Genomic DNA, 14,816 nt, shown 5'->3' with positions numbered 1-14,816 from the left:
TTCCTTCCTCCCTCCCCATCCCACTCCCATACAGAAACTAGAGGGAAGGAACTGTTTGGTTTTTGTGTTTGTGTCGTCAGTACAAGGCCTGGTACATAGAAGGCACTTAATAAATGCTTATTGGTAGATTGATTGAAAAGACATAATTCTTCCCTTTATAAAATTTACATTCTTGTAAAGGATTGAGAAAAACACTGGTGTTTGTGATACAGAAATAGTGCATTAGAGAGCTGCAAAACCAAGTTCTATGGGAAGTCCCGAGGGTTCAGTGGCTAGGGAAAAGCATGGAAATGAGAGAATAAGAGTACATTGGGGAAATAATATCACATGAGAGTGGCACCAGATTATGAAGGACCTTGACTATTAGGAAGAAGAATCTAGACTTTATTCAGCAGGCCATAGAGAGCTGCTAAAGGTTTTTGAATAAAGGAATCCCACATGACCAGTTCATATGGCCTGAGGAATGAAAGAGGAGAATGAGCCAGATCTGTGATGACTAAATTCCCTCCATCAGTCCAGATAATTAACAATCTTACATAGTTGCCTAGCTTACCAAGAGGCTGAAAGATTCACCCAATTTCACTCTGCCGATCTGTACTGGGACAGGACTTGAATCAGGACTTTAGTCAGTAAGGATTTATTAAGCACCCGTTGTGTGCTGGGTACTGTCCCTAGTCACTGAGGGCATAAATGCAAAAGATTTTGGCAGGGGAGGAGGAAGGATACCAAATATTCACAGATTATATATGCTATATACACAATAAATACAAAGTGATAGAGGGCGGGGTGCTAAAAATTGGGGGAAGTAGGAAAAGTTTCCCGAAAGAAGTATCAAATGAGCTGAACTTTGGAGGATGTATAGACATTGTATAACTGATTCTAGTCTGGAAATTTACATTAAAGGCTCTCTACACATGTTCCAGTCCCCCATTACATGTGCAAAAAAGGCATGAAAGAAGGAGATAGAATGTCATGTATGGATGACAGCAAACAGGCCAATTTGGCCGGAACTTAGAATTCGTGGAAAGAGAGAAATGTGTAATCAGTCCAGAAAGGTAAGCTTAAGCCAGATCATAAAGGTATTTAAATACCAGAGACGGGAAGTGAGGAGGCGGGGGAAGGGAAGGGAACAAAGAAAGGAGTTTATGCTTTATCCTAGAGGCAGTGGGGAAGCCACTGGAGCACCCTGGGGTTTGAGGGAAATGACATGATCAGACCTGTCTTTTAAGAATAGCAATTTGGTAGCTACGTGGGAATTGGTTTGGAGAAGGGAGAGACTGGATGCATGGAGATCAGTTATAATACAGGCAAGAGGAGATGAGGACCTGAACCAAGGTGTTTATAGCAAAAGATGTTCAGGAGATAGAACCAAAAAGTCTTGGCAACTAATTGGATGTACACCTGACGTTGATATAATACCTTAAGGTCCTTTCCATCTGTATTTCACAGCAGGCCTGTGCATTAAATACTTACAGGTAATTTTTCCATTTCATAGATGAGAAAACTAAGACTCATCTTCATGACTCCAAGGTCAGTTTCCTCTAATTAGCATCACAAGCAATGCTATTTTGGCAACAGTGATAAAGGACAGATTGGAGCTAAGAGATTAGAGGCAAAAACACTTGCTAAAACACACGGTGGATTTTGGGAAGGATGTGGGCAAATTTTGCAAACAGTGGGGCTGTAGATGGGTTGGATTCTGCGTCATGGATGACAACATAGATCCATTAAAGTAAGCAAACCCAGGGAAGGATCTACTTCTAGGCATGGGATGAGACCCATGCCAGACTCTTGTTCATTCATTTCTATCCTGTCTGACTCTTTGTGGCCCCATTTAGGGTTTTCTTAGCAAAGATACAGCAATGGCCATTTACTTCTCCAGTTCATTTTACGGATAAGGAAACTGAGACAGACAAGGTTAAGTGACTTGCCCAACTTCACTCAGCTAGTAAATGTCTGAGGCCAGATTTGAACTCAGGAAGAGAAGTCTTTCTGACTCCAGGTCTGACATTCTGTCCACTGTGCCACTTAGCTGCCCCATATTCAGTAGCTTCTTCAAATCCCAGATTCCTAGTATCTCTCCCAAATTTTGGTCTTTTGAGCTCTTTGCTACCTGCCAAATCTTTGGTTACCACAACTAATTCTGTCCTCCCTGTTCCATTCACTGCCAGAGGCCCCCTCATCCCCTTCAAATCTACTCCCAGAAACATCAAGGAAGGAAACATGCATTTATTAACTGTGTACTGTCTGCTGGACACCATGCTAAATGCTTTCTAAATATTAACTTACTTGATCCTCACAATAATCCTGAAAGGGAAGTGTTATTGTTATCTCCATTTTACTGTTGAGGAAACTGAGGCAAACTGAAGTTAAATGACTTGCCCAGGATTACACAGATAGTAATATCTGAGGCCGAATTTGAACTCAACTTACTGACTCCAACCCTTGTACACTATCTAATGTGCCACCTAACAGCTTCCAGTTTCCCTGTAAGATAGGCTATAGCTCAGTAAACTCAGTTTAGGATAGTTTTTAAGAGCTAGAAAGTACTTTAGAGATCATTTATTCCAAACTTTTCATTTTGCCTATTAGCCACCAGAGGTGAAATGATTTGCTCAGTGTCCCATAGGTAGATACTAGCAAAGTCAGCTCCTCCAACTACAAATCCGGTGTTGTCTGCAATAGCCCTGTCTCCTATTCACATCCAGTGGAATTTTGCCTGAGTCTTGGGGCAGATTATGAACCATCCTTCCTAACTCCTCTCCCTTCAAGGAGAGTGGAATAAGATTGGAAATTAATTTCCTTGTCTAGAGGTTTGATGCTGTGGAAAGTACATCCCAGGTTCTCGACAATTCTGTGGTACAATTGCAGGGTTTGTAATTTCCTTGGCACAGTCTCTCTTGTGAAGATAAGTAAGCTATAGTAGAAACAACAGTGGTCTGATTGTCAAAAGACCTGTCTGTACTCAAGTCCCAGATCTGATACTACTATCTTTATGACCCTGGCAAGTCTTTTCCCTTTCCTCACCTGTGAACCAGAGAAGATAATACTTGTACATATCTCACAGGATTGTAGTGTAGAAAGGGCTTTCTAAGCCTTAAGGTAGGGGGGTGTGTGTGTGTGTGTGTGTGTGTGTGTGTGTGTGTGTGTGTGTGTGTCCCTATTTTTCTAATAGGGCTTTGTAAGCCTTAAAGTGATATTTGTGTGTGTGAACTTATTATTCAAATAGAGACATGTGGTTGCTGAGCTAAGGTCCATAAGGCAGTGTTTTCTTTTTTCACCTAGTTGCAAGAAGTAAATTTTATTTGAGTTTAGACTGAGCTGTGGTTTTCTTAGGATTTGGATGCCTTTTGAATGCGCGCCTCATAGTGGAGCAACTTAAGCCTTTTGAATTGTACTTATTTTTAATGTTTTCCTTACCTAGTGTATTTTCTGCTCCCCTTTCTGTGCTGAATTCCAAAAAGCTATTCCTGTCCTCCTTCATGCGTCAGTGTAATTTTCATGCAGATTAAATGCTGAACCACTCCCTGACTCTGGCCCTTCAGTCATGTAAAAAACCAAGTTGTCTTATACAGGACACCAGCTAGGCATTGTTTGTATACATTTTGTTGTTGCTTTTTTAAAGTCTCTATCTTAATTTATCTTTAGGAGGTCCTGTGCCCTAGGTTTCATGGGATTATAGATTTGAAAATGGAAGTGACCTTGAAGGTCATCTAGTCCTGTGGTGTCAAAGTCAAATAAAAAAAAAGTCACTAAAGTGTACATAGGGATCCCTCAGGGGATTGAAAATGACATATTAATATTACCTTTGTTCTGTTGTATTTTTATTTCTTTTGTTAAATATTTCCCAATTTTAATCTGGTTCCATAAGACTTGAGTACTGTGTCTGACCGCCAATTTAGTACAACTCCATCATTTACAGATGAGGAAACTGAGGCTCAGAGAAGTTAAATGAATCACCCAAGGTCAAAATAGTGTTAGACACAGGTCCTTTGGAGTCAGTACTCCAAAGCCATAGCACATTCCACTGGAATCTTAAGGAAATAGTTCCATTGCCTAGATTATGTAACTTGCACATTAATTGGATTTTAAGTGAGGAAAGGGACTGAAGAGGTCATCCATCTAGCCACTTGTTTTGTGGAGGAGGAAAATGAGACCTGGGAAAGTAAGGCAACTTGCCAGAAGTTGTATGGGCAGCAAGTAGCAGAGCCAGAACTCCAACTCAGGGCCTTTGGCTCCAAATCCAGTGTTCTTTCCACTGCACTCTGCTGCCCAAGTTAGCCGTTGACAATTAGTCTGAAGATGAGGTTTACATGTATGTAGGGTGTGTCTCCTCAAATGCCATTTATTTAATTAAGATGCTGCTTTCTTCTGCCTTATAGTGATTTCTTCCTGGATGCCTTGGGTTTAGGAGGAGCTGTCATGCAGAATTTTCACAAGGAGTAATTTAATCCATAGAATTCTGCCTGTCAGGGTTTCTTTTGTACTAGAGACAAACGAGTACATATCTCTTTCTTCTAAGGTAACTTCTTGTGGATATAGGATTTCATGGGGCTAGAATACAGCCACATACACACACACACACATATTTTCCCAAGAATTGTTTTAGCCCTTCAAAACACAGATTGAATCTTGGCTGACAACAGAATGTTGACAGCTGACTTCCTGCTGTGCCTACAAAGGTCTCCCTCTGTTCCTTTGTTCAAATATAACTTAATTGGCAATGATTTTTGCCATTCTTCCTTTCACCCAATGGACCTTTTTTTAGCTATGGGTCCCTGTCTTTTGGGTGTTGTACTGCTGGCCTAGTGGGATCTAGGGTAATGGCAGAGACCATGAGAGAAGGAATAGAAAAAATAAATTAGTAATTGACCATGTTTGGGCAATATTAATAAACGTGTTAGGAACACGTGTGAGGATAGAATGCATAGTCGATACAGGCATTTATGGCAACATACAATTAAAATTAAAGGATTGGGTTAAGTCCACAACTTTAATAAGGAAGCTTTTTTTTTATGTAAGCTCCACAAAGTATTGAGATGGAGTAGATAGGAAGGAATGGGAGAAGAGGGGGATTAGTACCAATAGTATGTTCTGCTGGAAGCCTTAGCCACATCTTTTTCCTCCCCAAGTGTTAAATATCTGGGTTCATGGGCACCAAGTAGTTAGAGTATACCTGTGTGAAAAAGATACTTCCATTATGTATGCCCAGAAACAGGCTCGCCATGTCACCATTTGGATTGGGCCCAGGCAGGTCATGGTACCTACGCTCCAATGACTGAGTCCTCCCTCATTAGATATGTAAAGAATTTTGTAAACTTTAAAGGACTATAAATATCAGGTCATTGTCATCAAATCCAACCCTCTCATAATGCCCCTTATTCAGGAAGGTAGCCATCCTTTTATTCCTAGTCCCTAGCACATGGTGCCTTCAACATAAAAAGTACTTATGGCTTGTTTAATTGAATTGAAGTACTAGCAGGATTCAGCTGAGGAGGTCTCAGTCTTTCTTTATGGGCAGCTGAAGGTATGTCTAGTACTAAGAAGAGAAAGGTCAGGGATAAAAAACTGGAAATGATCTGCTGCTGAAGCCCTGGAAGTAAGGAGTACCCAGAGAGTATATGTAGAGAAATAGACCTACATCAAAGGGTCAAGTTCAAATTGACCAATTCAGGAGATGAAAGTATGGTAAGAGAAGTGGAATAATAAGAAAAAAAAGATTAATATTATATAATAGGGATCCTTTCATGTGATTATTGCACATCTAAATCTCAGATAAGAGATAATTACAGGAAATGTTTCTCACATCCTATGGCTCCATTTACCTCCCTATCAAGATACACATTCTGCCATTTCATCCATTGAACTTGTTATTTGCCAATAAGATTTGGTATTTATGCATACAAACTCAAAGCAGCCAAAAAAGTTGAAGGATCATGAAGATGATTTTGGATTTTGTTATTTTTCTTTTATAGAAATTTAATTGATAAGCAGACAATTAAGTTTTATTAAATACCTAGGGCAGCTAGGTGTCAAAGTACATAGAGTGCTGGGCCTAGAGTCAGGATGACTCTTCTTCCTGAGTTCAAATCTGGGCTCAGATGCTTACTAGCTATATAACCCTGGGCAAGATCTGTTAGCAGATCTCCTAAAAATAAAAAAAGAAAGAAAGTCTTTTACTGGAAAAAGCAGCTTTAATATCAGTGACACACAAGTTTTGATCTCTTAGCATTAATAGATATTCTTTCAAGGTCTGCAGAACTAATCCCATTATGTATGTTTATGTGTTTTCTTTCAGATTTACCCTTGGACTACAAATTTACCAGATTCTCTCCTAACTCAAAAACAGGTGGTTACTATCCCAAGCCCCCATTGGCCTTATTATCAAATGGAGAGTCTGTGACTACCACATAAGTCTTCCATTTTTTCCTAAAGGAAGGACAACAAACCAGTACTATTGAAATGGTAATTCATGTTGAAGAATACCCAGCACAATGTTTTATCTGTAGCTAAATACAAAAAGGCATCCTTTGTCCTTCAAACTCCTTTTTGTATCACCTGCATTGGCTTGAAAATTGTCATTGCATTAACTACTTTTTCATTTGTATGTACTATTTCACCTGGTGCTGTTGTTCTATATGATACCATTGTTCTGTCTCAAGTTCAATCACTTTAAATGATTTTACTATTAATTCTACAATTAAGACAGTGTGTCCTGTGTTCTGTTGATACCTATTTCATACCAGTTGTTCTTTGTTACAAGATTATTAGATCAGAACCAAAAATTTAAATGGGAGTTTGCAGTCCATTTCCTGGCTTCTCCTTCCATAGCTTGTTAATTCTTGCCCACCAGGGACAGGAACCTAGTGCTTATGTTGGAAAATATTGATAGCTTACATCGATCTGCTTAAGGTATAGCAAAGAGTTTAAAGTCAGAGAAATCATACAATGAAAACAATTAGAAGATAATAAGTATTTTATTAGTTAAACAAAATACTCAAACCTCAGGCACACTTGAGACAGGGGGAGAAATGTGACTCAGGGTTGTTATATAGTTTTAACAACATTCACCTAAAAATTATTTGCTTAACTGAAGCCCAGTTTGATAGTAACAGCTGTAGGATAATGTTTTCACACCTGCATCTCAGTGGAAAAGTTTCACAATTATTAGTCATCACCACTTTAAAGGAAAACCAAAAGTATGAATTTTACTAAACAATATCACTGGACCATACATAGAACGTGAGATAGCTTAGAGAAGGCTTTAGTTGAATTTCCACATGTGAACTTAGCCATATAATCAAAGAATGTTTCTTCTGTGTACCTCATTGAGGCCTCTAGTTTCACCCAAAAATAAAGCTTTTCTTTTTAAGAAATTTATTGTCAGTGACATTTTTTTGCATTACCCACCCTTAACATTCTTATAAACTGTCAAAGACTATGTGAAAAACAAGGATGCTAAAACAACACAGTAATGGCATCTTAGTTACCCTTCAAGCTCTGTGCCACTTAATATATTTTGTTTCTCTTCTATACTTAAGTATTTTGAATCTGGAGAGATCCACGGTGCTTTTCATTTGGCCCAGTGATACAAACTGATATTTTGCTTAAAAGTGAAATCAGAAATTAAAAAAAAATGGGAAAAAGGGTAGGGGGAAAATTGATGTTGGGAAATTATTCAGTAGACTATGAAAGACTTTAATTTTAACATCAATATAGTAGTTCTAGTCCAGGAAATAATCAAAAGCACCATTAAAATGGTCTTCTCCTATTTGCCTTGAGTTAATCTCCTTAGAGAATTTGTTAGGTTTTTGTCCTTCATTCTCTTTTTTTTTCCCTTTAATCTTATTTTTTTATTTTTTTAAATATAAATTTATTCATTTTTAGTTTTCAATATTTACTTCCACAAGATTTTGAGTTCCAAATTTTCACCCCATCTCGTCCCTCCCCCAACTCTAAGACAGCATGCATTCTGAATAGCCTTTCCCCTAATCTGCCCTTCCTTCTATCTCCCCACCCCCCTTCTCTTATCCCTTCCTCTTCTATTTTCCTATAGGGCAGGATAGATTTCTCTACTCCATTGCCTGTAGATCTTATTTCCCAGTTGCATGTGAAAACAATTTTTTTTAACATTTGTTTTTAAAACTTTGGGTTCCAAATTTTCTCCCTTCTTCCCTCCCCATCCACCCTCATTGAGAAGGCAAGCAACTCAATACAGGTTATGCTTGTATAGTCAGTCATGCAAAACCTTTCCATAGTAGTCATGCTGTGGAAAACTATATTTCCCTTCATCCTATCCCGCCCCATTTATTCTATTCTCTCTTTTGACCCTGTCCCTCCTCAGAAGTGTTTACTTCTGATTACCCCTTCTCCAATCTGCCCTCTCCTCTATCATCCCCCCAGCTCTCTTATTCCCTTCCCCCCTATTTTCCTGTAGGATAAGATAGCTTTCCATATCCAATTGAGTGTGTATGTTATTCCCTCCTTAAGCCAAATCCAATGAGAATAAAATTCACTTATTCCCTCTCACCTTCCCCCACTTCCCCTCCACTGTAAAAGCCTTTTCTTATCTTTTTTGTGTGAGATAATTTACCCCATTCTATCTCTCCCTTTCTCCTTCTCTCTGAATAATCCTCTCTCTCCCCTTAATTTTATTCTCCAGATATCACCCCTTCCTCTTCAACTCACCCTGTGCCCTCTATTTATCAATCTATGTATACAAATGATTTTTCCCCCTCCAACTACCCTAATACTAACAAAGGTCTCATGAGCTACAAATATCATCTTTCCGTGTAGGAATGTAAACAGTTCAACCTTAATAAGTCCCTTATGATTTCTCTTTCCTGTTTACCTCTTCATGCTTCTCTTGAGTCTTGTATTGAAAGTCAAATTTTCTATTCAGCTCTGTCTTTTCATCAAGAATGGTTGAAAGTCCTCTAATTCACTGAATGTCCATTTTTTCCCCCTGAAGTATTATACTCAGTTTTGCTGGGTAGGTGATTGTTGGCTGTAATCCTATCTCCTTTGCCCTCCAGAATATCATATTCCAAGCCCTCTAGTTCCCCAGTGTAGAAGCTGCTAAATTCTGAGTTATTCTGATTGTGTTTCCACAATACTTGAATTGTTTCTTTCTGGCTGCTTGCAATATTTTCTCCTTGACCTGGGAACTCTAGAATTTGGCTACAATATTCTTAGGAGTTTTCCTTTGGGATCTCTTTCAGGAGGGATTGGTGGATTTTTTCAATTTCTATTCTACCCTCTGGTTCTAGAATATCAGGGCAGTTTTCCTTGATAATTTCTTGAAAGATAATGTCCAGGCTCTTTTTTTGATCATGGCTTTCAGATAGTCCAGTGATTTTTAAAATTATTTCTCTTGGATCTATTTTCCAGGTCAGTTGTTTTTCCAATGAGATATTTCACATTGTCTTCTATTTTTTTCGTTCTTTTGGTTTTGTTTTACAATGTCTTGATTTCTCATAAAATCACTAGCTTCCAATTGCTCCATTCTAATTTTTAAGGAAGTATTTTCTTCAGTGAGCTTGGACTTCCTTTTCCATTTGGCCAATTCTGCTTTCGAAGGCATTCTTCTCCTCATTGTCTTTTTGGACCTCTTTTGCCATTTGGGTTAGGCTATTTTTTAAGGTGTTATTTTCTTCAGTATTTTTTTGGGTCTCCTTTAGCAAGCTGTTGACTAGTTTTTCATGATTTTTTTTTGCATCACTCTCATTTCTCTTCCCAGTTTTTCCTCTGCTTCTCAAAATCCTTTTTGAGCTCTTACATGACCTGGGCCTGATTCATATTTTTCTTGGAGGCTTTGGATGTAGGAGCTTTGACTTTGTTGTCTTCTTCTGGTTGCATGTTTTGATCTTCTTTGTTACCAATGAAAGATTCTATGGTCTGACTTTTTTTTGTGCAGTTTGCTCATGATCCCAGCCAATTACTTGAGTTTTAAACTCTTTGTTAAGGTAGGGATCTGCTTCTAGTGTGGAGAATGTACTGTCCCAAGCTTTGGAGCTTTTGTGCAACTGTTTTCAGAGATACTTCTAGGGACCTGTAAGTTTTCAGTTCTTCCAAGGTAGTATAATCAAGGGCAAGGTGTTTACTCCTTCCCTGGCCTGTGCTGTGGTCTGTGAGAGACCACAAGCACTGTTTTCTGCCTTGGAATTGTGGGGAGGATTCCTTCTCCACCAAGGCACAAGCTCCACCACCCCAGCACTCTTCATCGCCCCAGGATTGCTACCCAGAACTGTGACCCAGATCCAAGCACAGGCAAAGCAAGAGAATCCTGGCTCAGCACCAGCAAAGAGATCCCTGTAATCCCCCTCTGATTAGTCACTTAATTCCCTCTCAGTCTGTGGACCAGAAGCTCCAGAAGCAGCCACCTGTAGCACTAGACTGCAGAAGGGACTGGGGCTGGAACTGAGCTTCTCACCATGGTCGCGGACTTTTCCTACTGACCTTCTAAGTTGTCTTTGGCATTTGTGGGTTGAGAAGTCTGGAAACCAGCACAGCTGCTGGTGATTCAGTCCTCTGAGGCCTGCTCCAGGTTAACTGAAGCCTGTTTTGCCTATGCACCCACGCTGAGCTGCGTTTCTCTCCCAGCCTGGCGCAACAGACCTTTGTAATTAACCATCCAGCTTGTCTTGGGCTGGAAATGTGTTGCATTCTGACTTTTTGTGGGTTCTGCTGCTCTAGAATTTGTTTAGAGCCATTTTTTACAGGTATTTGGAGGGGTTTGGGCCCAATCACTCTTTAGTGACCCATCAGTTTTCTTTAATCAGTGGCCAAAGACCTGCAGTCTCATCAGTCTGATTAGGTAAACTCTTCTATTTGATCAGGAACTCCCCCAATCTCCCTCCTTGTATTAAAGTCATCCATATATATAAATATATATACATATGTATACATACATACATATATGCTAGTCATTATTCTTATTAATTCTTATTTATTATCACCATTTGGTAAGTCCTGTTGATTCTTTCACAGTATTTCTCACATTGATCCCCTTTCTCTACATATTTCCATCATCCTAAAATAGGTCCCTTCATGATCTTTCTCGCGTTCATTCCCTTTCTATGTATATTTCCATCATGATGGTTGAGGTCCTTAATACTTCTTGCCTAGACTATTGCAATAGCTTCTTAACTTGTCTCCCCACCTTTATTATCTCCCGTCTCCAATCCATCCTTTATACAATCTTCTTAAATCACTACTCTGATCCCCTACAATTTTGATTCCCTCCTTAACTTTCTCTGGTTTGCTTTTGTCCATTCTAAAATGTGACATTCTTGGCTGAACACACCTCAGATATGATTTGATCAAGGCAGATTCTGGAGCAGTTTGCTTACTTAAACTTGGGGTAGGCTGTTGAAATATCAATGTCATAATTCAAATATATACAACATGCTAATGTTTCTCATCAAAAAGGCTGGGCTGACTACAGAGTTCTGAAACCACTTCCTTCATGACAAATATTTTACACACACAGCAAATATTAATTGCTCTGGGACCAGACAATTGTGAAGAAAGCAGAGTTTGTCTTGGGTATTCCTAACTTCCCCACTTTTGTATACTATTTTCACTTTGTTAGATTTGGCTAACTGCTTTAGTCAACTGAATTCTTTTGGATCTAGATTCCATAATACAGATGAGGAGTTCCCTCCAATCAGGAGGAAAAGATTTGACAGAGCTCTAACACCTCAGTGTTTGAATACAATTTGCATTGATATATTTATGGCCAGTATATATACAAGTATGATATTGGTACAAGAATATTGGCCTACCTAGATTTTCTCAGGTTTTATAGGTGTGGAGTTTCCAGTCAGAAGTGACTCCCCCCAACTCCTCAAAAACTAGACCCCAGAAAGAGAAACTCAAAGAAAAAACTAAGTTGCCAGAATTTCAGATCACCTGGGTGGAAAAGATATTTGAAAGCACTGATTCCTTTCAAGTACACCTCAAGATATGTCTAATATGTGACTGAATAATTTTTGTGGAGGTTTCCACATGTAATTAGTAAACTTTGTTCTCATTATAGAAAAATTATAGATTCAAACTGATTCACTGCTTGAATTATTATTTTTTTTTAATAAAGCTTTTGTTTAACTTTGAGTTAGTAAAATAACGAATGGTTGGGTTTACGTTCAGGGTTTAACAAATTTGTACAGTTTATTCCCGTCTTTTATTTTGGCTCAGGTCAAATCTGTGCTCCTGAAATATTAAAGGATACTGAATTCAAATACACAATGTCAAACAGCCAAGCCATAGACCTTAATTTAGAAAGGCCAAATCATCCACAGCATCCTGGGCCATCCTAAGTTGTCTTGACTTTTGTTTTGCTACTGGACTTCAATGACTCTGGAGGAATAAGGCTGACAACTTTATGCAAGTCTGCCTCTCAAATCCAATTCACTTGGAAGTCAAGATATTACCTTGACTATACGGCTGTTAGAGAATGAAGGACAAAGAAGGGGCAGAGCCAAGATGGCAGAATGAAAGCAGTGACTTGCTTGAGCTCTCCCCCAAACCCCTCCAAATACTCATAAAAAATGGCTCTAAACAAATTCTAAAGCAGCAGAACCCGCAAAAAGACAGAGTGAAACAAATTTCCAGCCCAAGACAACCTGGATGATTGATCAGAAAGGTATATCTCGTAGGGCTGGGAGAGAAGTGCAGCACTGCATGGGTGCTCAGGCCACAGCAAACCTGGAGCAGGCCTCAGAGGACTGAATCACGGGCAGCTGTGGCGGTTTCCAGACTCCTCAGTTCACGAATGCCAAAGACAACTTAGAAGGACAGTGGGAAAAGTCTGTTTCTGCGGTGCTGAGAGACGAGTGCAGGGGCGCAACTCCAGTTCCCCAAGACCGCAGCCCTTGGACGGGGGCAGCTGCCTTCTGAGCTTCCAGCCCACAGACTGAGGGGGAATCCAGTGGCTTATCAGAGAGGGATTGCAGGGATCTCTTTGCCAGTGCTGAGGCAGGAATCTTCTTGCTTTGCCCGTGCTTGGATCTGGGTCACAGTTCTGGGTGGCACTTCTGGGGTGAGGAGGAGCACTGGTGTGGTGGAGCTTGTCGTGGCTGTGGAGAGGAACCCCTCCTCACAGTTACAGGACAGAAAGGAGTACTTGTGGTCACGGGCCAGGAAAGGAGTAAACACCTCGCCCCTTATCATACCACCTTGAAAGACCTGAAAATTTACAGGTCCCTTCAAGTATCTCTGAAAACAGCTGTACAAACCCCCAAAGCTTGGGACAGTACATTTCTCCACATTGCAAGCAGACTCTTACCTTAACAAAGAGTTTAGAACTCAAGTAATTGTCCAGGATCATGAGCAAGCAGCACAAAAAGAGTCAGACTATATTATCTTACTTTGGTGAAAAAGATCAAAATATACGACCAGAAGAAGACCACAAAGTCAAAGCTCCTACATCCAAAGCCTCCAAGAAAAATATGAATCAGTCCCAGGCCTTGGAAAAGCTCAAAAGGGATTTTGAGAATCAAGTAAGGGAATGTACTGTCAAAATCTTGTAGAAATGAATGTTGAAAATAAAAATAAATTAATGGGCAACATAAATAAATTATGCTGAATTTGGAAAAAAAAAAAAAGAGTGACTGGCTGCCTAAACAGCAGCCACACTTATTTGTGACCTGTAAAAGCAAGATGGCCCAGCTCTGAGGATTCAGCTTTTGAGGACTTCTCTTTGCCTCTCTACCTCTTCCAGTGTAGCAGGTGGAGTTGTCTCTTCTCCCTCCCACTCCACTGACCCACTCCATCACCAGAAGTAATAAATAAGATTGATTTATAGCAGAAACACATGGGAGGGGGAAACATTTTTGAGCTTGACCTGACAGGGGAGTTAAGAACTTTGTTCTGGAACCCTACCTCACATGTAAACAAAAGGAGATTTAAAAAAAAAACCCTTGGGTAGCATAATCTCAGAATCTAGCCTTCTAGCAAAGAAGGGAGATTTCCTAGGCAGCACCAGCTTTGAGAGTTGCCAAGTAGGTAACTCCAAGTTGAAGAGTTCTTGAGTTCAGAAATTTGAGCAGTGGGCCTTCTAGAGAGAAAAGGTTTCCTAATGCATCCGGCTTCTTAAAAAAGAGTTCAATGTTTATGAGTCTTGCATACTGTCCTACTTAGAAAGCAAAACTTGTATGTTATTCAAATAATGCAGGTGTGATGAGAAAGGGAGATGGGTCATGCTTAGGAAGGAAGATAATGAATTCCATTTGGGACATGGTGAATTTAAGGGGTTGATAGAATATTTAGGTGAAAATGCCTAGCAGACAATTGAAAATGAACTCAAGGTGAGGGAATAATGTGGGTCTAGATATATAAATTAGGAAATTGGTTTAGAGGTGAAAATTGAAGTCATGGAAGTGGATGAAACCGCCAAGGGAGAAGAGAAGAGACCACAGCATTTCTACAGGAAGTTTCACAAACTGGAAACTGGCTTCTGTTTCGGACTGCTACTATATGTCTGGCATCATCAGACATCTAATTGCTTATCATTGTAACTCCAGTTCTCAACCATCAGCCACACCCAGAAACATTTCTCCTTTCATTAAAAAAAAAAACACCTTTATCTTGACATGATCTGGCATTTTCACCCATTCTGTTAGGAAACTCACAGGTTAGGTAACTAGCTAACAATAGGTCACACAATACCTTATTTCCGAAAACTTAAAAAGTAATATATTTATTCTTTTAGTTGCCTTTCTTGATTACCCTTTCTCCCACTGACCTAACTGAAAGTGTTCTTTTCTAACTTTCCTAGAATACTTTGTATCTTTATTTGCCCCTATCACATCCTA

At 39.6% G+C, this 14,816-nt stretch overlaps 1 protein-coding gene across 1 annotated transcript in view; it reads left to right on the top strand.

The window, feature by feature from the left end:
• Positions 1-7,376, top strand: part of NT5DC1 (5'-nucleotidase domain containing 1) — a 245,670-nt gene extending 238,294 nt beyond the window's left edge. The window contains exon 12 of the mRNA XM_020971642.1: positions 6,299-7,376. Within this exon, the coding sequence (XP_020827301.1) occupies positions 6,299-6,414 (116 nt within the window). The 3' untranslated portion in view covers positions 6,415-7,376. The remainder of the gene's footprint in view (positions 1-6,298) is intronic.
• The last annotated feature ends 7,440 nt before the right edge of the window (positions 7,377-14,816 follow it).

The sequence above is a fragment of the Phascolarctos cinereus genome, unplaced genomic scaffold, assembly GCF_003287225.1.
Source record: "Phascolarctos cinereus isolate Bilbo 61053 unplaced genomic scaffold, phaCin_HiC Scaffold_5;HRSCAF=322, whole genome shotgun sequence".
NCBI lineage: Eukaryota > Metazoa > Chordata > Mammalia > Diprotodontia > Phascolarctidae > Phascolarctos > Phascolarctos cinereus.
Note: the sequence above shows the minus strand (reverse complement) of the source record. Positions and strands in the feature narration are given on the sequence as shown.